The sequence below is a fragment of the Phyllopteryx taeniolatus genome, chromosome 6, assembly GCF_024500385.1.
Source record: "Phyllopteryx taeniolatus isolate TA_2022b chromosome 6, UOR_Ptae_1.2, whole genome shotgun sequence".
NCBI lineage: Eukaryota > Metazoa > Chordata > Actinopteri > Syngnathiformes > Syngnathidae > Phyllopteryx > Phyllopteryx taeniolatus.
The window spans coordinates 16,134,123-16,160,930 of NC_084507.1; the positions used below are offsets into that span (position 1 = coordinate 16,134,123).

General features: G+C 40.2%; 1 protein-coding gene across 4 annotated transcripts in view; it reads right to left on the reverse strand.

The window, feature by feature from the left end:
- The window catches only part of pou2f2b (POU class 2 homeobox 2b), a 95,828-nt gene that overhangs the window by 2,473 nt on the left and 66,547 nt on the right, over window positions 1-26,808 (reverse strand). For 2 of the 4 annotated variants that reach the window (XM_061777056.1, XM_061777058.1), the window contains exons 3-16: window positions 26,258-26,292; window positions 23,399-23,455; window positions 21,861-21,980; window positions 20,576-20,923; window positions 18,875-18,980; window positions 18,684-18,775; window positions 17,355-17,501; window positions 17,140-17,281; window positions 16,904-17,052; window positions 14,269-14,466; window positions 13,165-13,364; window positions 8,274-8,342; window positions 7,430-7,503; window positions 1-4,735 (exon numbers count right to left, since the gene is read on the reverse strand). The exon at window positions 1-4,735 is cut by the window's left edge and continues 2,473 nt beyond it. In XM_061777056.1, the coding sequence (XP_061633040.1) occupies window positions 4,422-4,735; window positions 7,430-7,503; window positions 8,274-8,342; window positions 13,165-13,364; window positions 14,269-14,466; window positions 16,904-17,052; window positions 17,140-17,281; window positions 17,355-17,501; window positions 18,684-18,775; window positions 18,875-18,980; window positions 20,576-20,923; window positions 21,861-21,980; window positions 23,399-23,455; window positions 26,258-26,292 (2,051 nt within the window). In that variant the 3' untranslated portion in view covers window positions 1-4,421. The remainder of the gene's footprint in view (window positions 4,736-7,429; window positions 7,504-8,273; window positions 8,343-13,164; window positions 13,365-14,268; window positions 14,467-16,903; window positions 17,053-17,139; window positions 17,282-17,354; window positions 17,502-18,683; window positions 18,776-18,874; window positions 18,981-20,575; window positions 20,924-21,860; window positions 21,981-23,398; window positions 23,456-26,257; window positions 26,293-26,808) is intronic. The other 2 variants (XM_061777059.1, XM_061777060.1) reach the window with 2 other exon arrangements.

Genomic DNA, 26,808 nt, shown 5'->3' on the forward strand with positions numbered 1-26,808 from the left:
CGGTTTACTGATTCAAAGTCTAGGACACACGGTCATTTTGGAAGTTTCTAGAAACTGAACAGAAGTCCAGAATGGATCTCTTTTGGGGCCAGACTGGCAACCAGATCCCAGCCTGGGTTTGAGAGGAAGTGTCCCGGGTAAGAGGAGAGGGCGGCCTTCAAAGCTCAACGTTGGGTTGGGGAGTTTTCAGGGTGGGGGGTATCGGGGGTTACACGAGTTGAGTTTGTGCTGACTGGAGCATGGATCAGTCAACCCCCTTTCACGCTGCTAGGAACACACAATATTTTGACGCCTTTTTATGTCACAGTGCTTTCTGTATTTGCACGGAGCGAGGGTGGCACAGTTGGCATGACGATATTCCGCGTTCGTAGGTAGTATCGGACGCCTGCGTGGAAGGCTATTCCACGCCTGTTGGTAAGCATATTCCACAAAGCCGAAACCAGGGTGTGAATTTCACACTTAACACTCACTTCTCCCTCTATGTTGTGTTGAAAGCAATGCTAATGGGTTACCACAGGAGTAATGAGCTCATCGTTGCCCAGCATCCTTTGCTCCAACCCGCTCCTGACTGTTTGGAAGAATGCACAAATTAGTGTCTTGTTGTCAGATAGACTGTGACCAATCTTTGTGGCAAGATGCAAAACCTATTCCTGAATAAAATGCAACTCTTCAAAAAGTCTCAGAAGAGTCGCGGCATTATCTCATCTTTGCTGGGTTTTGTGTTGAAAGCACTTGCCATCTAGAGGTTTGGGAACAATGGCAAGTGCAACTTGAGACTCATTTAGCCAAATGTTCCTAATTTTTCCATCTTATATGAACAACAGAAACATTTTAGGAACAGAGAATGCCAGAAAAGGCGGGAAATGGATGTTAGATTTAACACACGACGCTCACTTCTCTCGCCCTGTTGTGTTGAAAGCAATTGCGTCTGTCGAACAAGTATTTCATACGTCACCCAAGACCCTGGTGTCATGTAATTGTCGGATTGTGGGATGTTGCTGAGTGAAAGTGCACAATTACAGCAATATATCCTGCCTTTGCTGGGCTTGTGTAAAATGCAAACGACTGGAGTGCAATTTTATTTCTTTTTTACTGCAACTTTACTAATTCAAGCAAATCATGTCTTTTCCCCACAACAACAGAACACTTTTAAGAAAAGGGAACACCCGACACTCACTTGTCCGGCCCCGTTGAAAGCAATTATCGCTCTCCGATTTTATACGTGCTGTGTGAAAGTGCGCACAACTGCGTCAATATCAGGCTTTTGCTGTGTTCTGTGTAAACGGCAAACACTAATAAATCTTGGATCGTCTGATTAGGACTCTGATGGGCCAATTTTGCAAGAGCTCCACGTGAAAAGGGCTCATAATCAGATGTCGGACCCCCAAACTTGTGTCAGCACAACATCCCAGTAACCCAGACAGACCCCCAACCCCCTCCATTTTTTGTTTAAAGCATTCATCTATTTGGTTTATCATCAGAGAACATGAGGTATATGATGAACTATCTCTCTTTTACATCCAATGCTGGATGAAGGAATACAATAAAAAGATTAAGATAAAAAAAAAAAAAAAAAAAGCCAAGGTTTCAGGAGCACAATTGATTAAAAAAAAAAAGAGAGCATCCTTTCTAATGTTTTGCTTCTTTTTGGTCACGTAGCAGTAAAGCTTTTATAGTTTCTCCTGGTGGAGAAAGAGGTTTAACACGTCAAAGTCAACTTTTTGCTCTGCTCACAAACATGTTACTGTACAAAAAAATAAGTTGTACAGGGGGTCCTCGATTTACGATGGAGTAAAGCGAGTTACTGTACTCTATCTCTAACCTACAAGAAAGCAGTAGTCATAATTACAGTAAATATATGTATGAAAAACATTTTTAGGCCATAAATATAAAACAATCAAATGAAAATCAGTAAGTACGGCGCTAATTGAGCGTGTTTTCTTGTGCCACGTGACGACGTATTCTTACGCCGCCCAGCAAACTAGTTCTTAGAGCGCCGCTCGGTACTTGAAAACCTGGTGCGCCGGGACCGTTGTAAACCTTGGACCCCCCCCCCCCCCACACATTTTCTAAGTCACATGGTCACGTGTCGCCTCTCAAACATGAGGAAGTTCCCCTCTTCTTGGTGCATTATTAGAATTATTTGGTTTGAAGAAGAATGTTGGTGGGTAAGAACATTGTCGCATCCATCCCAGAATATTCAAACAAAATAAATTAGAATAATAACAAATAAATAGCAAGGGAACAAATCAACCCTACCCTGAATAAATAGTACAATCAAAAGTCTAAATTTAAAATAAAAAAGAGAGAGCGTTTAAATTTTTGGTCTAAAATCAAGTCAATGTTTTTAAGGATCTTTTTTTCCGCAGTTTTTTTTTTTTTCTTCCCCCCAATACATTGGCAATAAGTAAGCAGTAGTAGAACATAGATCTTTTTTTTTTTTTTTTTTTTTTTTTTTAAACTACAAAAATCTATAGAAGCACTAACAGATACATTCCGTCTAAAGAGTCCACATGGACAAAAGGCTTCACCTTTGAGGCGCCAACCTCCACGTCACAACCGAGTTGTCTTTGGGTAAACGCCCGCCTGCCTCTGCGACACTGGCGGGCGCCAGCAAGCCTGCAAAGTCATAATGGCGACCGTGTCTTTGTATTTGGCACCCACTAACAGCCCAAAAACTGAAAACTGTTCAATTTTCCCAGACCGTCACTTCATGTGTATTTGGTTTGTTTGTTTTTTGGCATTTTGGGAAAATCAGGAAATAAAATTTTCAGTTTTTTGTTTTTGTTTGTTTTAACCCAACCACCTGATAAAAACTAGAAAAAAAAACTAAGGAGCTTTGTGTAGTAAGTCAGCGAGTGGGCTCTTCCAAATGAGTGGTCATAATAAGCACTAAAAGGTACAGTACGATAAAACAGCATCACAGCAACCTGACAGAAAATAAGTATTTCTTTGAAAAGAAGATTCAGTTCAGTGAGGTCGTTTGCGTTTGGTTCCATCCAGGACCAAAAGAGCTGGGCTGGAGAGGGAGGCTGGACGGGGCCCCTCCCCTATTTTTGGCCATCCACCTGTGCTACACACTTTGAGGGTGGCACCCAAAAGTTCTCCCCTCCTCCCTCCAGACACATTTGGTTGTTTTTTTTGGTTTGCTTCGGTCAGTCCTCGGGTTGGTTGTCTCTTTTTGGTTTGGGTTTATTTTTGGTATCCTTTTATAAAAGGTGGGACGTCACGGCCGTGTGTCCCACCCTTAGCCTGGTGCGCAGTCCTTTGGGCAAAACCTACCCCGTTTTGGGTTTTTCTACTAACTTCCCGCACAGGTTGTTCGAAAAACTTGCGCTAAAAGTGGTTCAACTGACTTACCCCATTTGGGGAAACTTTAAGCTGATGACCCAGTTGAGACGGTGTGGGGAGGGGGTATTGTGTCCTGGTTTGAACCCCCGTCCCGCCGCCCCCTCAGGGTGTCAAGTGTCTTGGACGAGGCTCTTGAAGAAGACCCTCGAGGCCTTGGGGGAAAAAAATGCTTTGGTTTCCATTTTGAGCGTTTAATGGCAGTCGGACGTGGACGAACGGTGCGATGGACGACGACACGGACCAACACACACGAAGTTGATTGACAAAAGGGGGAATCAAGAGGCAGCGGCCACCGATCGTAGCTTCCAATCCAAGAGTTACAGTACCTTGGTCTTCCATTTGGAGCGCACTACCAAAGGTGTGTGATGAGATGATGATGATTAAATGCGTAACAAGGCGATGTTAAGATAGCGGTAACATCTCTATGAAATGACGGACAAACGATGTGTGTGTAAGCAGTGGAGTCCTGGTCCTGGATAGCTTCACTATTTATTTACATGTCCTTTGAATAAAGCTTTTCTCTCCGTATTTTTTGGTATTTGGGATTTTGGTATTGGTATTTTTGTGTCATTGTGTGTTCCTCCTCCGCCTCCTCAGGTATATTTTTGGTTTCAAATGTCTCCTCCTCCTCTTCCTCATCGGACCCGCAAAATAAATACATTTAAAAAAATCCTCCTTTTTTTGTCCTCCTTGGTTTTCTTTTGTCATTTTTGGTTTAGGCGCTGGATAGCAGGCCTCTCTGCTCGTCTTCTCTTGCTCAGAGAGTCTTGAGGTGCCACACTGACGCTGACAAAAAACAAAAACAAAAAAGAGATCCCTCTGTGGGGCGAGATAAAGATTTTTGGTTTCGTCTTCCCCTTCCCGCCCCCTTCTCCCCTCCTCTTTCCCTCCCTCCTTCCCTCTTCTTCCATTCTGTGGGTTTTTGGCATCGGAAAGAGCAGGAGGGAAGGACGGAGAGAGCCAGAAGAAAAAGAAGAGCGCAAGAGAGAGAGGAAGAGCTAGCTTTGGTGTGAAAGTCCAGAGAAGCCCGCTTCCTTCCTTCCTCCTCTCTGATTGGCCGCCCGGCGGCGTCACTCCATCTTGGGGCTGTGTGCCATTTCGCTGGACGAGCAGGAGGAGGCGGGGCTGGAGCAGGGGGAGGGGGAGCAGAGGGTGGGGCTGATGCTGCTGGCCGAGGGGGCGAAGGGTGATGGGCGTGAGGCCTTGGCCGCCACCGCGCTCAGCAGACCGGCGCCTGGGCTCTGGCCCATGTGGAGGAGGGCCGGGTGGTTGAGGAAGAGCGAGGACGCCAGGCCGCCGCCCTGGCCGCCCGACGCCCCCAGCATCAACTTGCCGCCGCCCTCAAGACTGGAAAGGGGCAGCTGGCCACCACTGGCTGCCAGGGCTGAGGGAGACAGGGGGAGGAAAGATGTTAGAAAAATATACCCCTTTGCACTTATAAAATGTGTTCTATGTTCATTCTAACCGCATACAAGCTTTTGCTTTAGTGGAGAGGGGTGTTTCTGTCGGTCTCACTTTGCTGTGAGACAAAGCAAGATGTTTGTGAATGGGGGGTGCCAGTTGCATGAGGCAAATGATAACTACCTGTTCATTTGTGGATACAGTTGAAAGCAGTTGTTTACATACACTTTATAAAAAGACGTTCTGTTTGTTTTTTTTCTCACTGTCTGACATGAAAACTGACTAAACTTTCCGGTTAGTCAATTAGGATTACCAAACGCCAGAATCATAGGAGAAGGATTTTTTGGGGGAATTTTTCGTTACTTTCAAAGTCAGAAGTTTACAAACAGTAAGATTACTACACCTTTAAACACTTTGGGATAACCCAGATGAGTTAATGTCTTTTGAAGCTTGTGATAGGTTCATTGACAACATTTGAGTTAATTAGTTAATTAATACCTGTGGACGTATCTGAACTAGCCTGAAACACATTGCTTCTTTATGTAACATTATGGAAAAGTCAAAAGAAATCAGTCAAGATATAGGGAAGAGAATTTTGGACTTGCACAAGTCTGGCTCATCCTTGGGTGCAATTTCCAGATGCCTGAAGGTGCCACGTTCATCTGTTCAAACAATTTTACACATATATAAACACCATGGCAATGTCCAACCATCATACCGCTCAGGAAGGAGACGGGTTCTGTGTCCCAGAGATGAACACGCTTTGGTCCGAAATGTGCATATCAACCCAAGAACTAAAGCAAAAGACCTTGTGAAAATGCTGACTGACGCTGGTAAAGAGCGTGTAATTATCCATAGTGAAACGAGTACTGTACCGACATGGAGAGCGCCAAGTGGCCACTGCTCAGGTTTACTTATCGTCTTATATCATTGACAGCGTGGCAACTGTTGTGAGTGGGCCGTTGTCATGGCAACGCTGTGTTTCTTCTGGTCACACAAACAGCTCTTCATGCTGCAGGCAGCCCATGTCATTTGCCCTATTAGTGTGGTGCATCATGTAGCATTTCATGTACCAAGGCCCATGAGAGTGTCAATGTTTGGTTGCTGAGGTGCATATGCTGTATAACAGTGATCCAATTTTTCAGTCATTTGTGACTAATGATGCAGGGAGGAAAAGAATCACATGAGGAAGATGAACACACTCGCACACACATTCACGCAACAACAACACTACTCACATGCAATGGATTTTGATGGTGTAGTTTTTTTCAATAGCAAAAGTGCTCTTTGAATGGTATAAACATTCAGGGCCACACTGAAAAAATAATTACACTACAGGAAAAAAGTAATTCTAGTACGAGACAAAAAGTTGTTAATTTATAAAATGTTTTTTTTTTTTTAGATTTTTGAAAAAGAGTCTTCTCTTCTGTGACTAGAAAAACACAAATATTATTTTGGACATTAAGGTGGTGAGTTTCAAGAAAAAAGTTATATTGTTATATAAAAGGAAAGATGGCATATTTTCTGGAAGTTTTATTTTATTTTTTGTACATTTTTGGGGGAAAAAATATTTTTGGGAGAAAAAAGATGCATATTTTAGAGAATCTTTAAATTGAGTAAATAAAAAGAAAAAACATAGGGCAAGGGAGACAGGGGGAGGAAAGATGTTATATGTAATAATTTTTTACATTCTAAAGAAATATATAGTTTAATTTCAGGAAAAAAAACTGATATATTCCAGATAAAAGGTTACAAATTTTCAGGGGAAATGTTGGGGGAAACCCCTGGAAAGTTGATATTTTTTTTACATTTTTGAGAAAAAAAAGTTTAAATACTACATTTTTGAGAAATGAAGCTGTAGATTTTTGAAAAATATCATTTGAGAAAATTGTTTATATTTTGATTCAAAAGTTGCTTATTTAGAAGAAAAGTTGTTTATATTTTTTATGCTTTTTTTTTAAAGAAAAAAGTAGCATATTTCCAAGAAAAGATTTTTACATTTTCTGGAGAAAAAAAAATTAATAATGGATTTCTGAGAAATTTTTTGAGAATCTTTAAATGGTACAAAGGAGTATTATATATAGTATTGTATAGTATAGCTATACACAGAAGAGAAAAATACACTAGAAATAAAAAGTCGGAATCCTCCGAGGAAAAATGTATATTATCAAGATTTTTTATATGTATTCCAAATAAAATTTTATTTTAATGAAAAAACATTATTATTTGAGAATGAAAGTTGAATGAAAAGTTGTATATTTTCATGAGGGGAAAAAAGAAAAATAAATGTGCATATTTGAATTTTTTTAAATATATGTATTTCAAGAAAAAAAGTTTCTTTTCAGAATAAAAAAAAAAAAGCTGTAGATTTTTGTGAAAAAATGTTTGAGAAAAGTGTTTTTATTTCTAATTTTAAAAGTTGCATATTTTCACGATTTTTTTTTGTAAATATTTTTGAGAAAAAAAAATCAACCTTCCCTAGGCTTGGGACCAGCACTGGGTGGGGCTGAGTGGCATTTATATTTTTTGAGTAGAATAATTATTTCTTTTGTTTTTCCATGTCGCCAAAATGCTCCTTAGTAAAACGAAGCTAAATTGATGATGTTTGAAATGGACCTTGAAATCTGTGCTATCATCTACTGAGCTATTTGCCTTGAATGGTCTCTCAAACACACACCTTGTATAGTGGCCAGGGGATTGTTACCGAGGAGGGCTTGGTTCATCCCTGTGTTAACCCCCATCACAGTGTTCCTGTTGTGTCACACACACACGCACACGCAGCAGCAGAATACATGAAATGCATACATACAGACAAGCAGAGGAGAAAAGGAGGAAATAAAAAGCAAGTTTAGCAGCTTACAAAAGAAAAGCAGGATATACAGTGGAACCTCTAAAATAAAATCAAAATGTGTTTGTTTTTTCTTTGTCGTTTTTTAGCAAAGCTCAGGGTCAGAACATCATTTGTTTTTAAGTTACATGATACAGTTTGAGGCAGCACGGTGAGGCACTGGTTAGCACATCTGCCTCACAATTCTGAGGACCTGAGTTCAAATCCTGCCTCGCCTGTGTGGCGTTTGCATGTTGCTTAATAGTTAGGAACAAATTGAGCAATAAATAGCATTTGACTTGAGAGGTTCCACTGCACATCCAATCAAACAAGTGAAAATAGACTTATAGACACTTAGTCATGTGTAAAAAGAACACCTGAAAGGAGTAAAGAGCATTTTGGATCAAAGCTGATCATGAGAATTTAGAAGGAAACCATATAAAAGGTTAAACCACAACACGCACTAATCCTAAAATAACCCAAACAGTGCTTTTCTTAATAAACCAGAATCTGCCACAAAACACTACATTTTGTTATCATTTCCTGAGGTAAGGGCATCTTTCAAAGCAAAAACAAAAAAGCTGTTTTTGACAGAGAATTTGTAGAAAAGCCTACTACAATCTCACAAGAACAGCCTCCTTGATTTGAGGTTTGCGTGCAGCCCGTGATGAGTGCGTGATGTGTCGTGTTTCACCTCAAGTTTGCAGTGAAGTCGGTGATGTAGCTTGACACGTCACCGTTCTTTTTACCCACACGCCACAAGCTGTGAACACATATACAAACAAATACACAAAACAGGTTGAGAAGCATTGCTTATACAGTGCTACCTTGACGTACAAGTTCAATCTGTTCCGTGACTAAGCTGGTAACTCACTTTTACTTGCACAGTGATGTGCCCTGCAACCAATAGTGAAAATCAAACAAATAAATGATGCAATTTCATATAGATGCCACAAAAAGGTAGCAAAGCACTTCAAATGGAGAGGATCATAAAGCACTAACACCATGCATCTTCCATGTACGCAATCATGCACCCATGTTGCATGTCTTCAGTGGTTACATTATTCAACACAAACTATGGTTGCATAGCATTACCCAGCGCCTGCATTTATCTGGGATAATTTAGTGTTTTATAACAGGGAAGGGGGGGAATTCTTAGAACAGATAAAAGGTGTGACTCTTGATTTTAGATGGATTCAACTAACACGTTTGGAAAGGGGAGAAAAAAAACAGAAAATTCTCTTGGACCAGACAACAGTGTGAAAGTGCGAGGACCATATCACTCCAGTCTTCACACAGCTCTTCAATAGATCTCTGGAACTGTGCGAAGTACCATCCTGTTTCAAACACTCCACCATCATTCCAGTCCCAAAGAAACCTACAATCACGCGTCTAAATGACTACAGGCCTGTCGCCTTGACATCTGTGGTCATGAAGTCCTTTGAGCGTCTCGTGCTGGACCACCTCAAGAGTGTCACAGGTCCGCTGCTGGACCCCCTGCAGTTTTCCTACCGAGGGAAGAGGTCTGCGGATGATGCAGTCAACATGGGACTGCACTTCATCCTAGAACACCTTGACATTGCAGGGACCTACGCGAGGATCCTGTTCGTGGACTTCAGCTCAGTGTTCAACACCATCCCTGAACTCCTTTCCTCCAAGCTTCTTCAACTCAGCATCTTGCCTGCCATCTGCCAGTGGATTTACAGCTTCATGACGGGCAGGACACAGCAGGTGAGGCTGGGGGAGACCACCTCATCCACACGCAGCCTCAGCACTGGGGCACCCCAAGGTTGTTTCCTCTCTCCGCTGCTCTTCTCTCTCTACACGAACGACTGCACCTCAGATGACACCACTGTCATCGGCCTCATCAAAGACGTTGACGAGTCTGCATATGGCAGAAAGTGGAGCGGCTGGAGCTGTGGTGCGGCCGACACAACCTCGAGCTGAACACGCTCAAGACTGTAGAGATGATCGTGGACTTCAGGAGGCATCCTTTGCCACATCTGCCCCTCGTGTTGTCCAGCTGCCTTGTGTCAACCGTCGAGACCTTCAAGTTCCTGGGAATTACAGTCTCTCAGGACCTGAAGTGGGCGATCAATATCAACTCCATCCTCAAAAAGGCCCAGCAGAGGATGTACTTCCTGCGGTTTCTGAGAAAGTACGGCCTGCCACGGGAGCTGCTGAGACAGTTCTACACAGCGGTCATCAAATCAATCCTGTGTTCTTCCATCACAGTCTGGTTTGGTGCTGCTACAAAAAAGGACAAACTCCGACTGCAACGTACAATCAAAACTGCTGAAAAGATTGTCGGTACCCCCCTACCCACCCTGGAGGACTTGCACGCTGCCAGAACTAAGACAAGAGCGTGCAAAATCCTCTCGGACCCTCCACATCCCGGTTACCAGCTCTTCCAGCTCTTTCCCTAAGGTAGGCGCTACCGATCAATGCAAACTAGAACTAGCAAACATTCCAACAGCTTCTTCTCTCTTGCCATCAACTTCTTAAACGGCATGCTGCCAATTTTTTTGTCTTGAGTTTGTTGTCACATTTCTGTCTCATGCACTCGCTGTAGTAGTCTCGCCACTTTGCACTATTTGCACATCTGTTGTTGACCAATACTGGCCACTCATGCCAGAGTAGCATCTGCCCCACTTGCACACTGACTGAGGAGTATCTGCAACATTTGCACAATCAACATTGTCCCAGATTATTGCGCTACTAGTCACTTTAAACTGCATACACTCCTTGAAGTCTCCGCGCCCTTTGCACAATGGTCATTGCACCGGACTCTTGCTATATTAGTCATTCGAACTGCTCTAAGTGCTCGAGGACTCTGCATCTTTTTGCACAATTGTCAAAAAAAATAAAATATAAACAATTTAAAAAATGGTACCGGCATTACCAGATAACTAGCAACCCTTTATTGCGCAGTGACTGTTTTTGTCAATGTCTTTATGTCTCAAAAGTGTTCTCTGTCAATTGACTGTCTGTTGTCGTACTAGAGCGGCTCCAACTACCGGAGACAACTTCCTTATGTTTTTTTTGGCCATACTTGGCAAATATAGATGATTCTAATTCTGATTTTGATGGATTCAAATGACTTGCCAATCACATAGATTTATCCAGAGCTTCTACTAATTTGCGTTCATTTAGTGCTTTGAAAAATAAAATAAAACAAATATACGTTTCTTTCGTGTGGAGAATAGTGAGCCTATTGAATTTTTCTGATGGAATCAAACTACTATGTGAACAAACGCATAGCTTGATCCAGGGCCTGCATTGATGCGGGTTCATTTGGGGTTTTGGAAAGAAGAAAAAATATTCGATTGGAGCAAAGAGAGGTTGTGCCTGTTAATTTTCTTATGGATTTAAATGCCAAGAGTCACATAGAAATATCGATATTTAATTTTTAGTATTATTATTTTTTTTGCTAATTATAATTGTTATTGTGATTGTTGATATTTAATAGATTCAAATGACCATTTGGAGTGCGCAGAGTTTTCTCCGGAGCCTGGATTTATGTTACAGTACGTTTATCGCAGGGGTTACATTTCAGACCAATTGGAGTCAACAAATGAGAGTGTAGATTTGGCTGACTGTTGACTGGCTAACCCTTAAATCACTCTGTATGTTGCGTGAGTCGGTTGGCAAACGGGAGGTCGTGTGTGTGAAAATGTGCTTGTGTTTTTTTCGTTACCTTTGTTCAATAAAGGGACTGAAAATACACTAAAGTCTTTGTCTTCTACCCTTGACCACTGGTGAAGGAAATACAATTTATTCTAACTACCCGTGGTAGGCAATCTTAAATTAGCTAACGATGTTTACTTTACTGTAGACGTGCAGTTGTGTAACTTAAGCCAGTTTTGCAATAGGCACATTGCACCTTTGCTTGTTTTATTAAGTGTGAAATGATCCCAAACTTTGGACATTGTCTCTTCTAAAAAAATAGAACCATGGATGCTTCCATGTTAGCAAGCTATAGAGACATCTCAAATCTCCCTTTCATAGCCAAGATTGCTGAAAAAGTTGTTTTTAATCAACTCAGCAATTTCTTGAACTTAAATGGACTTTTTGAAAAATTTCAATCAGGTTTCCGAACACATCACAGTACAGAATCTGCTCTTATCAAAGTGCTAAATGATATAAGGTTGAATACTGACTCGGGAAAGGTGTCAATTCTGGTCTTTTTGGATCTCAGTGCGGCTTTTGAGACGGTAGATCATAATATACTGCTGAACATGTTGGAAACGTGGGTAGGACTAAATGGAACAGTCTTTAAATGGTTCAGGTCCTACCTGGAGGAAAGGAGTTATTTTGTAACCATTGGACAAGGGTCAGTTCTTGGACCCTGCCTGTTCAGCCTGTATATGCTACCCTTGGGTCAAATTCTTCAGAACTTTAATTTTGACTATCATAGCTATGTAGATGACACATAATTATATCTAGCAGTGTCTCCAGATGACTATAGTCCAATTGAGGTGTTGTGTCACTGTCTAAAACAGATAAATAACTGGATGAGCCAAAATTTCCTTCAATTAAACCATAACAAAACTGAGATAATTGTTTTTGGCAATAAAGAAAACAGTATTGCTGTTAGTAAATACCTGGAGTCACTCTCTTTAAAAACCAAAGACCAAGTCTGAAACCTTGGTGTACTGATAGATTCCGACCTGACTTTCAACAGTCATATCAAATCAATTACTAAAACTGCCTTCTACCATCTGAAGAACATATCCAGAGTGAAGGCTTGTATGTGCCAAGCAGACCAGGAGAAGCTCATCCATGCTTTTATCTCAAGTAGACTTGACTATTGTAATGGTCTACTGACTGGACTCCCCCAAAAGAGCATTAAACAGTTGCAGCGCATTCAGAATGCTGAAGCTCGGGTTCTGACCAGAACAAAGAAGTCAAAGCAAATTATTCCAATTGTAAAGTCTTTACACTGGCTCCTAGTCAGCATTAGAATAGATTTTAAAGTTCTGCTACTGGTCTATAAATCACTAAATGGTTTAGGTCCTGAATACATGAAAGAAATGCTAATGGGAAATAAACCCAGAAGGGCTCTGAAATCGACAGACTCAGGTAAAAATAGTGGAGCAGAGAGTCCAAAGCAAACATGGCGAAGCAGCATTTAGCTATTATGCTGCACACAAATGGAATAAGTTGCCAACAGAAGTAACATCAGCCCCAAGTGTGAATATTTTTAAGTCCAGGTTAAAAACTCTTCTTTTTTCCCCATGCTTTTTAGAGCATTTCTACTTTTAAATATTTTTTGCACTTTGTTTCTTTGTTTTAAAGGTTTATAAGCTTTTTTTCTTTTTTTTAAATACTTTTAATCATGTAAAGCACATTGAGTTAGCTTGTGTATGAAATGTGCTATATAAATAAATTTGCTTTGCTTTTACGCACTCTTCCGTCCTGACTTGCGCTTAATGCTCTGCAGTAACAGTCGTGTGGAAAAATAATCACTGCGAAATACTGTGATACAGCGAAAAATATAAAATACAAAATTTGATCAGTATGATATAAAAATCTGTGAAGCTGCAAAAAGTGAAGCAAGGGACGACAATTTGCGAACATCTTACCCAGTATTGAGATTGAGTGTACTGTGGCTGGCCGGGCTGGCCGTGCTGCGTGGAGGAGCAGCGGGAGGAGCAGGAGGAGGGGTCACCGGGGACGGGGCAGAACTGGAGGTGAGGCTGGAGGTCAGGGGGCAGATGGGGGACATGGAGGTCGCCGTTGTGCTACTGAGACTGGTCACGGCCTGTGTCAGCTGGCTGCTCATCTGTCATCGAGGGGAAGGAAGTGACAGATAAAAATACAATAACAATAATAAGAGCTTGAAAATCACATGATACAGCTTAAATGTTCCTTATTTTATATACATGTTGACTTTTATAGCATATCAATCAATATTTCAATGTTCCACTATTGTAGAGCGACAGTTTCAAACTGTCATATATATATATATATATATATAAATACATATATATATATATATATATATATATAAATACATATATATATATATATATATATACATATATATATATATATATATATATATATCCCTTTATATATATATATATGTATATATACCATAATTTGTTTTTTGAGAGTACAGTCCCATTTCTTAGTAAATAAACACATATTTTCCTAAATAAAATGTGTACCATTATGAAAACAAAGTTATAGTTTTGAAATACACTTGTTAAAATGTGCCTCTTCCCTCATTAAATTTTGACTTCAACTTCGTAATGTCATGACTACCATGGAAAAACGCACCTTAATTTTCATAGGATTACAAGTTTTGATCCTGACAACATATGTCTTTTTTTTTTTTTTTTTAAAACTACAGTGTATTTTACTAACATTCCAATGTATTGCTGTTGGGATTATGAAGGGGTCCTTGTAAAAAAATATTCCCTGTAAGGGATGCCTGGACCCCAAATTTTTGAGAACCCCTGCTGTATAGTATTTATGTTAACGACAAAAGCTGTTAAAAAAAACAACTTTAAAAATGGCCGCTATAAAACACAGATTTCCGTAATATAGCGACAGACAAGTAGACTTGTTACATAAAAAAATTTAAGTATAGCTGGGGTGGGATAGCTGAACTGCAATGTCGCAGATTAGGGAAGATTGTATTTATTTTTAAGATCAAACATCAAAGATGCCAACTGACGCACCATGTTGGAGCTGTAGCAGGGGGCCTTGTGCGCGGGCGGGGCGCTGGCAGGCTGGTTGGGCAGGGGAGGGGTGGAACTGCTGGGGTTGATGCGTTTCTCCTTCTGTCGGCGGTTGCAGAACCACACCCGGATCACCTCCTTCTCCATGATGAGCTGCTCGGCGAGCAGCAGGATCTCCTCTGAGGTAGGCTTCTGGTTCTGCAACGGCAGTTCAGCTCCTTCAGCAAACACGGACCACTACAACATTTATAATGCAATGCTTGACTTCATCACAAAAGTAGAAATTGAAATTTTCCTCCTGGAACTGAATGCTGAGTGATGCAAACTGAAAAAGCCCTGGTTAATACACCACAGCGTTCTATAGCACCCCAAAGATGTCAAGCCATTATGCCCCCTGGGGGTGGTAAAAAGCATAAGAGCTGCATTCTTTGAATTAAAACCATCCATCCATCCATCCATCCATTTTCTGCGCCGCTTCTCCTCACAAGGGTCGCGGGCGTGCTGGAGCCTATCCCAGCTGTCATCGGGCAGGAGGCGGGGTACACCCTGAACTGGTTGCCAGCCAATCGCAGGGCACATAGAAACAAACAACCATTCGCACTCACAGTCATGCCTACGGGCAATTTAGAGTCTCCAATTAATGCATGTTTTTGCGATGTGGGAGGAAACTGGAGTGCCCGGAGAAAAGCCACGCAGGCACGGGGAGAACATGCAAACTCCACACAGGCGGGGACGGGGATTGAACCCCGCACCTCAGAACTGTGAGGCTGACGCTCTAACCAGTCATCCGCTGTGCCACTATTTAAAAATATATAAAATAAAATATTTTCAACATTTTGGATCATTTTCTTGCGTCGATGCATGTTTTTTTTAACATTTAGTCACTTTTTAAAATGAATATTGTCACTACAAAAAACAAATAAAAGAATAAAAGTATACTTTGGTTTAACTATCGTGATTGCTGTTATGTTAAGATAAAGCAACAATTACATTTCATGAAGAAGAATTTATAAAAAGATATACAATATTTTTGGACACTAACATTAGTGTCAATGCTTGTTCCTCACCAATATTGGATACAAAACAGAGGTGCAAAAATTAATCAATTAATCATCAACTAATTAATCAACAACTACTATATTTTGATAATCGATTAATGATTCAGGCGGCACGGTGAGCCACTGGTTAGCACATCTGCCTCACAGTTCTGAACTCTGTGTGGAACTCCGGTTTCATCCCACATACCAAAAACATGCGTGGTAGATTGATTGAAGACTCTAAATTGCCCATAGGTGTGAATGTGAGTGTGAATGGTTGTTTGTTTATATGTGCCCTGCGATTGGCTGGCGAGCACTTCAAGGTGTACCGCCCGTCTTTCGCCCAAAGATAGCTGGGATAGGCTCCAGCACACCCGCGACCCTAGTGAGGATGAACGTTACAGAAAATGGATGGATGGATGAATGGATTAATGATTCAGAGACCCTGTGTAACATAAAATTGTCCAAATCCAGTCAACAGTAAATACTCACAGATTTCTGTCATCCTCGATGAAAGCAGACTGATTATCTTTGTTGAATTAAAATAGGAAATTTGCAAAAATCTGCTTATACTTTGGAAAATGATGATCAACATTTTTGCCGGTTTTCTGACGGATGGTACACCAAACCAGTAACTGAATTATAATCAATCTGTTTATGGATTTTTTTGCGCCTTCAATTTGAAATAATGTCCTGTTTTTGAATAAAGGGATAAAAATAAAACTTTTTTTAATCTGATTCATCGATTAATCAAAAAATTAATTGACAGATCAATTATTAAAATAATCGTTGCAACCCTGCCACAAAATATAAAAAAATTGTATCAGAATATTTGTTTAAATTAGCATTTGCATAAAATGCTTCTTCCGCAATTAAAACAATATTATTCAATCAACATTTTTATTTAAAATAATCTAAATCTAAAAAAAAATAAAAAATGCTTGTTTCAGAATTTACTCAATACTGTTTAATCAACAATAAAAAATTAAAATGGGCAAAAATAAAAAATATCTATTTTCATTGAATCTAAATATTAACAATTAACAATAGCGTTAGTGTAAATACATGTCTTGCAGCATTAAATCAGAAATGTAAATGGCCAGGAAGAAAATATAAAATTAAAATAATGTGTTAGTAAATGCTTATCTCACCATTTATTCAACAATGTTTAATCACCATTATCTTTCATTTAAAATATTCAAAAAGAAAATTTTAAATATTCTAATTATTTTACAATTAGCCTTACGATGAGGTCTTGCCTCTCAGAATTTAATCAACAATGAACGGTTGGATGGATGGATGGCTAGATTGATAGATACTTTAGATTGATACTTTATTAACCCTGTTGGGTAAATTCATGACTCTCACAACTCACAGTCAATTGATTAATTGGCAATTAAAAAACAAAAATAACATTAATGGGAAAAATATCAATTTTTTTGCATCATCATAATATGAATGAGAAGAAATTTAAGTTTATTTATTGATCAATGTTTTTTTTCTCTCCATGTTACAATGAAACTTTTAAAAAGGAATTACATTTCGAGCACTTTATTGAATCTTAAAACCGAAGTACTCAAACGAGGCCTGTGTCTTACCGTCAAGAAAGCACGCTCCAGGGCAACGCGTACATTGGTCTCGATGCTGGTTCTCTTCTTTCTGCGGCGGCCCGGCATGCCGTCGAAGCCCAGCGATGGCGAGGATAGCGAGCTGGGGCTGGGAAGGGTGCTGTCTATGGACATGGTCTCTGGAATGTGGGCAGTCACCAACCCACAGTCATAGTCTATCCAGCTATCATCTAATGCATTTATACTCAAGAGGAGGAGGGTCGAACCTGCATCGTTGAGCCACTTCTCCAGCAGCGGTTTCAGCTTGCACATGTTCTTAAAGCTCAGGTTGAGGGCCTCAAAGCGGGAGATGGTGGTCTGGCTGAAGTCGTTGCCGTACAGCTTCCCCATGGCCAGGCCGACATCTCCCTGCAAGGATCGCCACGTTGACTCAGCAGAAAACACACAAAAGTACAGCGGATAGGAATGTTGACGTCCCGACCTGGGTGAAGCCCAGTTTTATGCGTCTCTGTTTGAAAGTCCGGGCGAACTGCTCCAGCTCCTCCAGGTCGCTGGGCTCCTCGGGGTGAGAGGGTACGGGGGGCACCGTGCTCAGGCCGCCACCGCTCACCTCCATGCTCTTGTCTCGCTGAAACAATACACCCCCATTAACACGTTAATAGTAACAGATAAGGTTTCTGGAGCCTATGCCAGCTGATTTCAGGCCAGGGGCTGGCTACACCCCGGACTGGTCGCTAGCCAATCGCAGGGCACATGTAGACAAACGAAAACAAACAACCATTACACCGAGGAACAATCCAGAGTCTTCAATGAACTTAACGTGCATGTTTCCGGAACGTGGAAGGAAATTGGAGTACCCGGAGAAAATACCAGAGCCTGGATTCGAAAAACCAACCTCAGAACTGTGAGGTCGATTTCCTAACCACTTGCCGATCAGCACGTAATTTAATTTAATCTAATGTCAATATATGTATATTGAATTAATCTGCATACTATATAATCAATAAATAAAATATTTATTCATTCATGTTTTCATTTAATTTAATTAATAGGACACAATATAATAGTATTTTTAAATACAAACAGGATTTAAAATGTTTTTTTAAATTGTATTAATTCATAATACTGTTCTTATATTACTATATGGTAATCTAATTAATATAAATCATTTCATTTAAAAAACTGCATTACACAGAGATAGACATTTATTTTATGAATTGAATAAGAAATTAACAATATTTGTATTGATCGATTTTAAATAAATATTATAACATGTAATATAATACAATAAATGCATTAAATAATCTGCATCACATGATGATGCAGATTGGGAAGAACATATTTTTTTTAATTCCATAAATTAAATAAGAAAAAATAGGTTATCATTTTTATTAAATCAATTTTACTTAATACAATAATTGCATTAAATCTGCATCACATATGTTGGGCATTTAATTAATTTATTGATTAATTAAGTCCATTAATTGATTTGTATTTTTAGAATGGGAGGAGAGAAGCTCTCTAAATGTTCGGAACTCCTGTTTCCTGTTCTTGAACAGATTGTATGTACAGTATGTCCGAGCTGGTGTAATTTTTTTCTTACAACAGCGCCTCTGTTGATTGCAGCCAAGTAGCGCACTCCATTTTGCCTCAATTGAATCATGATGCCATTAATGAACAATCAAGTTGACACGATGGACTAAACTCTTACTGATTTGCATTGCCCGTCCCCAAATAACGTTGTCCCACTGCCTCATAGTAACCAAATGTGCTTCCTTGCCTAACAAACAGCATGAATATTTTCTCCTACCTGTGCTTGGAGTCCCATTCTACTCTGAGCAGACAGGAGGCTCCCTTGGTTTGGTTGAGGTAGTGGAATAAGATTTGGTGTCGATAGGAGTCCTGAAATCAATTATGGCATTTAAATGTTTATGAAATTCTTCAAAAAATGGACTTTTTAAATTTTATTTAAAAAAAAAAATCCCCCCCCAGTCACACTACCTTGCTGGCCCTGCTGCGCTTGTTGGAGGAGGAACTGTGCAGGTGACGGGAGCGAGTGGCCGGGCACCAAAACCAGCTGCTGGAGCTGCAGCAACTGCTGGATGTCCTGATGAAGACCACAACCAAGACCATGTGACACAATAAAAGAACGGCAGAAGTGTGTGTGTAAGCAGAACAGGGGGAAAATGGCATGCCAGGTGAAAACGGGAATCAAAAATCAGGGGTTCTCAAACATTCTTTCCCCAAGGAGCGCCTCATATTCCTAATGCCAATTAACTACCATGTGCAACCCTAAATGCAGAGGGAATTGTTTATTTTTGTAACATTTCAACCTCAGTACAGTGAACCCTCACCCATTCACTGTTTGCTATTCACGAATCACCTATTTGTGTTTTTTCCCATGGAACCTAAAATCGTTGAAAACTCATTTATTCAGAGTTCTTTCTGTAACACCCTAAGATGCCACAAGATGGCGCCAAAGCCCTGACTAATAGGAAAGTTGTAATCGGTGTCGAGGAAAGCAAAGCAATATATATGGCGCATTTCATACACATTGTAACTCAATGTGCTTTACATGATTAAAAGCATTTGAAAACAACGAAAAATAAACAGCTCCTAAACATTTAAAACAAAGAGGAAAAAAAATACAATTAAAACAGCGTACAGTGCAAGAAATATGATTTAAAAGTGGAAATGCTCTAAAAAGCATGAGAAAAAAAGAAGAGTTTTTAACCTGGACTTGAAAACATTTACATTTGGCGCTGACGTCACTTCTGTTGGTAACTTATTGGATTTGTGTGCAGCATAACAGCTAAATGCGGCTTCACCATGTTTGCTTTGGACTCTGTACTCCACTATTTGACCTGAGTGATCTGTCTCAAATGAAAGACTAAGAGGAGGAGCTAAGTTTCGCCTGGGTTGTTAGTGAAAGAGATAACGGAGAGTCTTCACTGCATGTGTATTGAATTTGCTAAGTGGCTATTAAAAAACTAATGCTAAAAAACGACATGAAGTGTTCAAAAACGTGCCTAAATAAAGTTTAAACTGTAAACGCACCACAAACTAAAAGCCTAAAACACCTAAATATTATTTAAAAGTCATCTTAAATTAGTCTTAAAATAAATGGCTTACAGATGATCTGATTTTGAAAAAAATGCAGGTCAAGTTTGCACATGTTGCCCTTGCAACCAGTAAAAATAGCAATTGTCAAGCAATAACAAGACCTCTGTCCTCCATTAGCTTCACCTTTTTAGTAGTCACGAAGCAGGGCAAAAATATGCAAAAGTGGTGAAGACTCTCGTACCTTCCGCTAACAACCCGGGCTAAACCTAGCTCCGCCTCAACATACTGAGATCTTAGAAGAGTCAAGATGTATCACTTCAACATACTTCCATGACACAAATTTCTTAAGTGCCATTTTCTGGCATCTTGGGCTTTTACAGCAATAGCAAAAGAAAATGCAAATAGGTGAGCTTATCAGTGAAATAGCTAAGGATAGGTTCCACAAGAAAAAAACAAAACAAAAACAGGTGAATTCGTGAATAGGCGGGGCTTCACTCTATGCACTTTTTGAAAAATGATACGACATTTGTTGTAAATAATTTGGGCTCCCCAAGGTAGGGCTTGTGGACCCCAGTTTGAGAACCACTGTTGAAGGCTCACTCCGTAACGCCCTCGACGGCTCCGATTGGCTGCCAGTACCTGGGCGGTGAGCTGGATTGGCTGAGAGAGGGCAAGCTGGGGCGGAGGAGGTGGGGCAGGGACGCTTTGGGAAGTGTGTTCCTGTGTGCTCTGTCCCTGACCCTGCTGGCCTGTTTGCACCGCCTGCTGCTGCTGCTGTGCCTGCTGTGTATGTTGCTGCTGCTGCTTCTGGGCCTGATGATTGGCTGCCACGGCGGCCGCTGCCTGAGCTTGCTGATTGGCCTGGGCGGCGGCGTGGGCGGCGTGAGCAGCGTGCGCGGCGCTGGACTGCTGCACGGCGGCGGCCAGCAGCTGAGCCTGGGCCTGCTGCAACAGAAGCTGCTGCTGCGCCGGCAACAGAGCCGTGAGCTGGGAGCGGCGCCAAGGCGGGAGAGGAAGTGTTAATAAGAAGTTGCAAGCCAAAGCAAAAGCAAAGAGTGAGCCCAAGAGAGAGTGTGTGAGTGTATGGCTGTGTTTGGAATCAGTCCCTATCCACTACATAGTGCCCTAAATAGTGAGTTTTCCATTTTGTTGTGCTGTTCAAATATGTGGTGAGACTAGAATGAATGCAATGCAATTCTGGCAAAGATGAGATGTTTTGACATGGGAAAGACGTCCCTGGGCTTTATTTTGTCATCACTTCATGGCAAAGAAAATAATGAAGTAGAAGAAATGTAATTTAACATTAAAGGCCGTCATGCATTAATAATGTTTTGCCAGTTACTTCACTCATGATGTTGCTTTTTTACTGCATACATCTATGGCCTAAATTAAAAGATAACTTAATCAGTTAATGCTTTCTGCTTGTTTTTGTACATGAAAAATTCCTCTGTTGTAAAGTTAAACAGATACTAAAGGACAAAGTTTTGCAAAACAGTCGAATATTTTGCCTGGAATTAATATCTTTGTTGCTGTAAGCATTAAGGGACTAAAAATGAAGCTATTTAATTCACTATAAAAAGGATTTATATATATTTTTTAAATTAGTCAGCCGATTAATTGGTTGTCTGCCAAATATCAGAATCTGCATTGACCTAAAAAAATCCATATACAGTAGGTCTGGCCCTACTTATCATATTACAGTACTACATATACACAATCGCCTCAGAATTTCATCATTATTCAGGGAATAAGATGAATGGAATAAGTGAATGATTGAAGAACGCTAATTGATGAGCACAGCTATCATTTATTTATTGCCTACTCCTTAATCACTACACTAGGATTTCTAGTGGATTTGTTAGTGAAATATATAGTCATTACAGTGACGAGGGAATAGGGAATGAGTGGGAACGTGACGTCTCACCCCTGCCAGCTGGGAGCCGGTCAGCATGAGCTGTGTGTGTTGCAGTGCCGTCTGGGAGGCGGACGGGCCGTGAGAGGGAGGAAGTGCCGGGGACATCTCGCCACACTCTTCCATCTTATTCTAAAAGCAAGAAGGAGAATAAAGGAAAAGGAACATTTACAAGCTACCTGCTGCCTCGATCGTGTACAAATGCACAATCATGAAATCTGATAGGACCGCTTGCCACATTGGCATCAGAAGTGGAATTGAGTGCTATCTCAACACTATGTGGCAGACCTATTTTTATTGAGTACCTGTGCCCTGCACAGTGACTAAAAAGTTGATTGACTCTTAATTTTTATTTCCTTTGTCTAATCATTTAATTTAGGGATAAAAGACACCAGTTGCAACAATTAATCGATTAATCAAGAACTAATGATTTACATGATAAATTGTTTAGAAACATTGTTTCAATCCTTGGAATTTCAGCCTCTCAACAGTAAATATTCTCAGATTTCTGTAGTAGCAGTAGTAGCAGACTGATTATCTTTTGTCCATCCATCCATCCATTTTCTGAGCCGCTTCTCCTCATTAGGGTCGCGGGCGTGCTTGAGCATATCCCAGCTATCATCGGGCAGGAGGCGGGGTACACCCTGAACTGGTTGCCAGCCAATCCCAGGATTATCTTTTGCAAACATCTGCTTTTAATTTGGAAAACAATGACAACATTTTTGAACATTTTGTGACATGTTACGGATCAAAACGGTAACTGAATCATAACCAATTTATATTTGTGCATTTGCTGCACTGTCAATTTGAACTAAAGTAATGTTTTTGAATAAAGGGATGAAAATTAAAACAACATGAAAAAGTCCTCCAATTTGTCAATAATTGAAAAAAAATCTAAAGCTTAATCAATTATTAAAAGAATCATTAGTTGCAGCTCTATACAAAGACATTGGCACACTGTATACAGTATCTTATCTCTTAATTCCAATTGTATAAACATGTTTTTGGGGAAATTCTGAAAAAAAAATTCAAAAATATTTTCATTCTTTTTCCACATCAACCCAGTGTGAACCAAGATGAGAAGTTGTGTAAAATTGACCTGTCTCACAAGGTTTTTTTTTTTTTTTTTTTTTTTGTCATTTTACAGGACACAATGGTACCAGCCGTCTTCTTTTCACTTGCACAAAGCGATGATGTTCTTTCCAGGTTGAACCATGTTAAAAGAGGAAAAGACTGGACTCTTCCAGCGCACTCGTTTGCATTTCTTCGCAGCGTATGCAAATGTGGTGAGTTGTAGCACTATAGCTTTATTTAGGCGTTCTGGGAAATGGGGGGAATACCACCATCCTGACTTGCTTGTTTTCATAGGGGAGCGACACAAAAGGAGCAATTCAGAGCTATCCCGCTTGCTGTCAAGCGACTTTCTGTGTGACATTAAGACACAAAAGATGAGCAAACATGAGGACACACAAACGAGACCATACACCCCCTCCCCCCACCATCACAACCACACGCACACACACGCACAAACACACACACAACTCACTCACCTTGCTGCTGCTCAGGCTTGGTGAAAGGGAAAAGGGATTGACCTTCATTGACTGAGCCTTGATGAAGATAAAAAGGACAGAATTGAAGTATTGATTGAAGAAGTGATTTTTCCTTTCCAAGGAGGGCAAACACATAAAAGGAAATGCGACAATCATTTTGTTTTGACTCAAAGGTTTTGCTGGAGATGTTAGGATTTAATGTATTTGGGAAGATCACATTTACTACAGAGGGAATTCAAATCCAAATTGCAACGGCGTAATCCATCCGTTTTCTATACGGATGGATTAGGCAGACTAGGGCTGCACGATATTGGAAAAAAATGACGGGATTTGTTTTTAAACCTGCGATATACTATATATTGCGATGTGGTATAATACAGGATCAGTGTCGGGAGAGTTCATTTTCTACGTGAATTATTTCAAAGTTCAGTTCACCGTTCCAAAACGAACTAGTTCAGATCATAGTTTATAATTATAATGATTAACATAGTTCACAGGTCTAAAAATTAATTAGTTCATAGTTCTTTTTTTTTTTCTTTTTAAAAATACAACCCCTATTCCAATCAAGTTGGGATGTTGTGTTAAACATAAATAAAAACAGAATACAATGATTTGCAAATCATGTTCAACCTATATTTGGAATTAGGTGGAATTCTTTCCCATTCTTGCTTGATGTACAGCTTCAGCTGTTCAACAGTCCGGGGTCTCCGTTGTCGTATTTTACGCTTCATAATGCGCCACACATTTTCAATGGGAGACAGGTCTGGACTGCAGGCAGGCCAGTCTAGTACCCGCACTCTTTTACTACGAAGCCACGCTGTTGTAACACGTGCAGAATGTGGTTTGGCATTGTCTTGCTGAAAAAAGCAGGGGCGTCCATGAAAAAGAGGTTGCTTGGATGGCAGCATATGTTTCTCCAAAACCTGTATGTACCTTTCAGCATTAATGGTGCCTTCACAGATGTGTAAGTTACCCATGCCATTGGCACTAACACAGCCCCATCACAAATGCTGGCTTTTGAACTTTGCGTCCATAACAGTCCGGATGGTTCTTTTCTGCTTTTGCCCGGAGGACACGACGTCCACAAATTCCAAAAACAATTTTAAATGTGGACTCGTCGGCCCACAGAACACTTTTCCACTTTGCATCAGTCCATCTTAGATGAGCTCGGGCCCAGAGAAGCCAGCGGCATTTCTCGGTGTTGTTGATAAATGGATTTTGCTTTGCATAGTAGAGTTTCAAGTTGCACTTACGGATGTAGCGCCGAACTGTATTTACTGACATTGGTTTTCTGAAGTGTTTCTGAGCCCATGTGGTAATAACCTTGTAATAATAATGCAGTGCCGCCTGAGGGGATCAAAGGTTACGGGCATTCAATGTTGGTTTTCGGCCATGCCGCTTACATGCAGTGATTTCTCCAGATTCTCTGAACCTTTTGATGATATTATGGACCGTAGATGATGAAATTCCTAAATTCCTTGCAATTTTACGTTGACGAACATTGTCCTTAAACTGTTCGACTATTTTCTCACGCACTTGTTCACAGAGAGGGGACCCTCGCCCCATCTTTGCTTGTGTATGACTGAGAAATATAGGGAAGCTCCTTTTATACCAAATCATGGCACCCGCCTGTTCCCCATTAGCCTGTTCACCAGTGGGATGTTCCAAACAAGTGTTGATGAGCATTCCTCAACTTTCTCACTCTTTTTTGCCACCTGTCCCAGCTTTTTTGGAACGTGTTGCAGCCATAATATTCTAAGTTAATGATTATTTGCTAAAAACCATAAAGTTTATCAGTTTGAACATTAAATATCTTGTCTTTATAGTGTATTCAATTAAATGTAGGTCGAACATGATTTGCAAATCATTGTATTCTGTTTTTATTTATGTTTAACACAACGTCCCAACTTCATTGGAATTGGGGTTGTACAGCAGTTCAATTTCTCTAGCCACACCAAGGCCTGTGGCCTCCTGCCACACCTGTTCTCAATCAATCGTTGTAGTGTATTCAATTAAATATAGGTTGAACATTTTTTTATGGATTTCGCTTTGTGATGCAATTACAGAAGGCCAACAGTAACAGAAAAGAGGAAAAGTGCAATCATAACCAAAGAACAGGAAATGTAACCTAAAATCATTACGTGCATCTCTGTCCAGGCTGCTCAGTATAAATGTTTTATACCATATACGGCTTGCAGGTGGTAGCTTTTGTTAATGCAAAATACCTGAATAGACAAGTTTGTCACACCAGAATAAAATCCTATTTTGTATGTATACAATATACACATTTTATTCGGAAATTTTGGGGGCTCAAATAAGGATTGTTTATCTTTCATCTGCTCATCTCATCTGTTTTTGTAAGAACACAGATTCCTGCAGTCAGATACAGCAAATATAAAAAGTTTGCACACTGTTTAAATGCCAGGTTTTCAGTGATATATTTTGGTGTCTAAGCCAGTCTTCCCTTGAAAAATAGATTCTTGTGTCTCAACTGGACTGACCTGGTTAAATAAAGGCAAAATGAAATAAAAATATAATAAAATGAGACCACGATAAATAAATTTAAAAGAAAGAAAAATCCACAATTGTGACCTTCAACCTGTACAACACAAAATATATATATATATATTTCTTTTTTATTTTTTTTTTTTTTTTTATCTCAAGTAAATTGGTGCAAATGTGAGTGTAAAAAAGGTTGTTTGTCTATATATGCCCTGCCATTGGCTGGCAACCAGTCCAGGGTGTACCCTGCCTCTCGCTTCAAAGTCAGCAGGGATAGGCTCCAGCTTACCCCATTGCGACTCTAGTGATTGATGGATGGATGGATGGATGGATGGAGTAGTGGAGAGTTGGACGTACCTGGTGATTAGAGTCAGATCCATTGAGCTCTGAATCTGCATGAAAAGATGTAAAGCAGTGTTGAGTAAGATACAACACAGTGAGTCGAGTGCTGTCAACAGTGTTGGGATAAACTCAGTATTGTGAGGCAGCTGGAGAATAGAAAGGGAAAAAGAAATGTGGACATTTTTTTTACTAGTCCGACAATCGTTCTATTAGTGGGCTAAATTACCAAATATAGCCGTTTGAGCAATTAGTTAACATTGGCTTAATAGTAGGATAACTAAATGCTACTAGTGAGGCAAAACTGTGCACTAATTGACAACTGTGTGCGACTACTGTAGTACAACTAGTGACACTATAATATTCTAGTAGTTAAAAACATTTAGCAGTTAAAAACTAGTACACAGTTTTTTCTCACCAGTAACATATAGTTGTCCCACTAGTAGGCAGAAATTTTAATACAGTAGTGGGAATCAGTCGTGGAAAAAAACATTACTCGTAAGACAGTCATTCTACTAGTGCTCTGAATTTTCTTACTAGTTAGGTCAAAGAGCGTGCTACCGGTTATG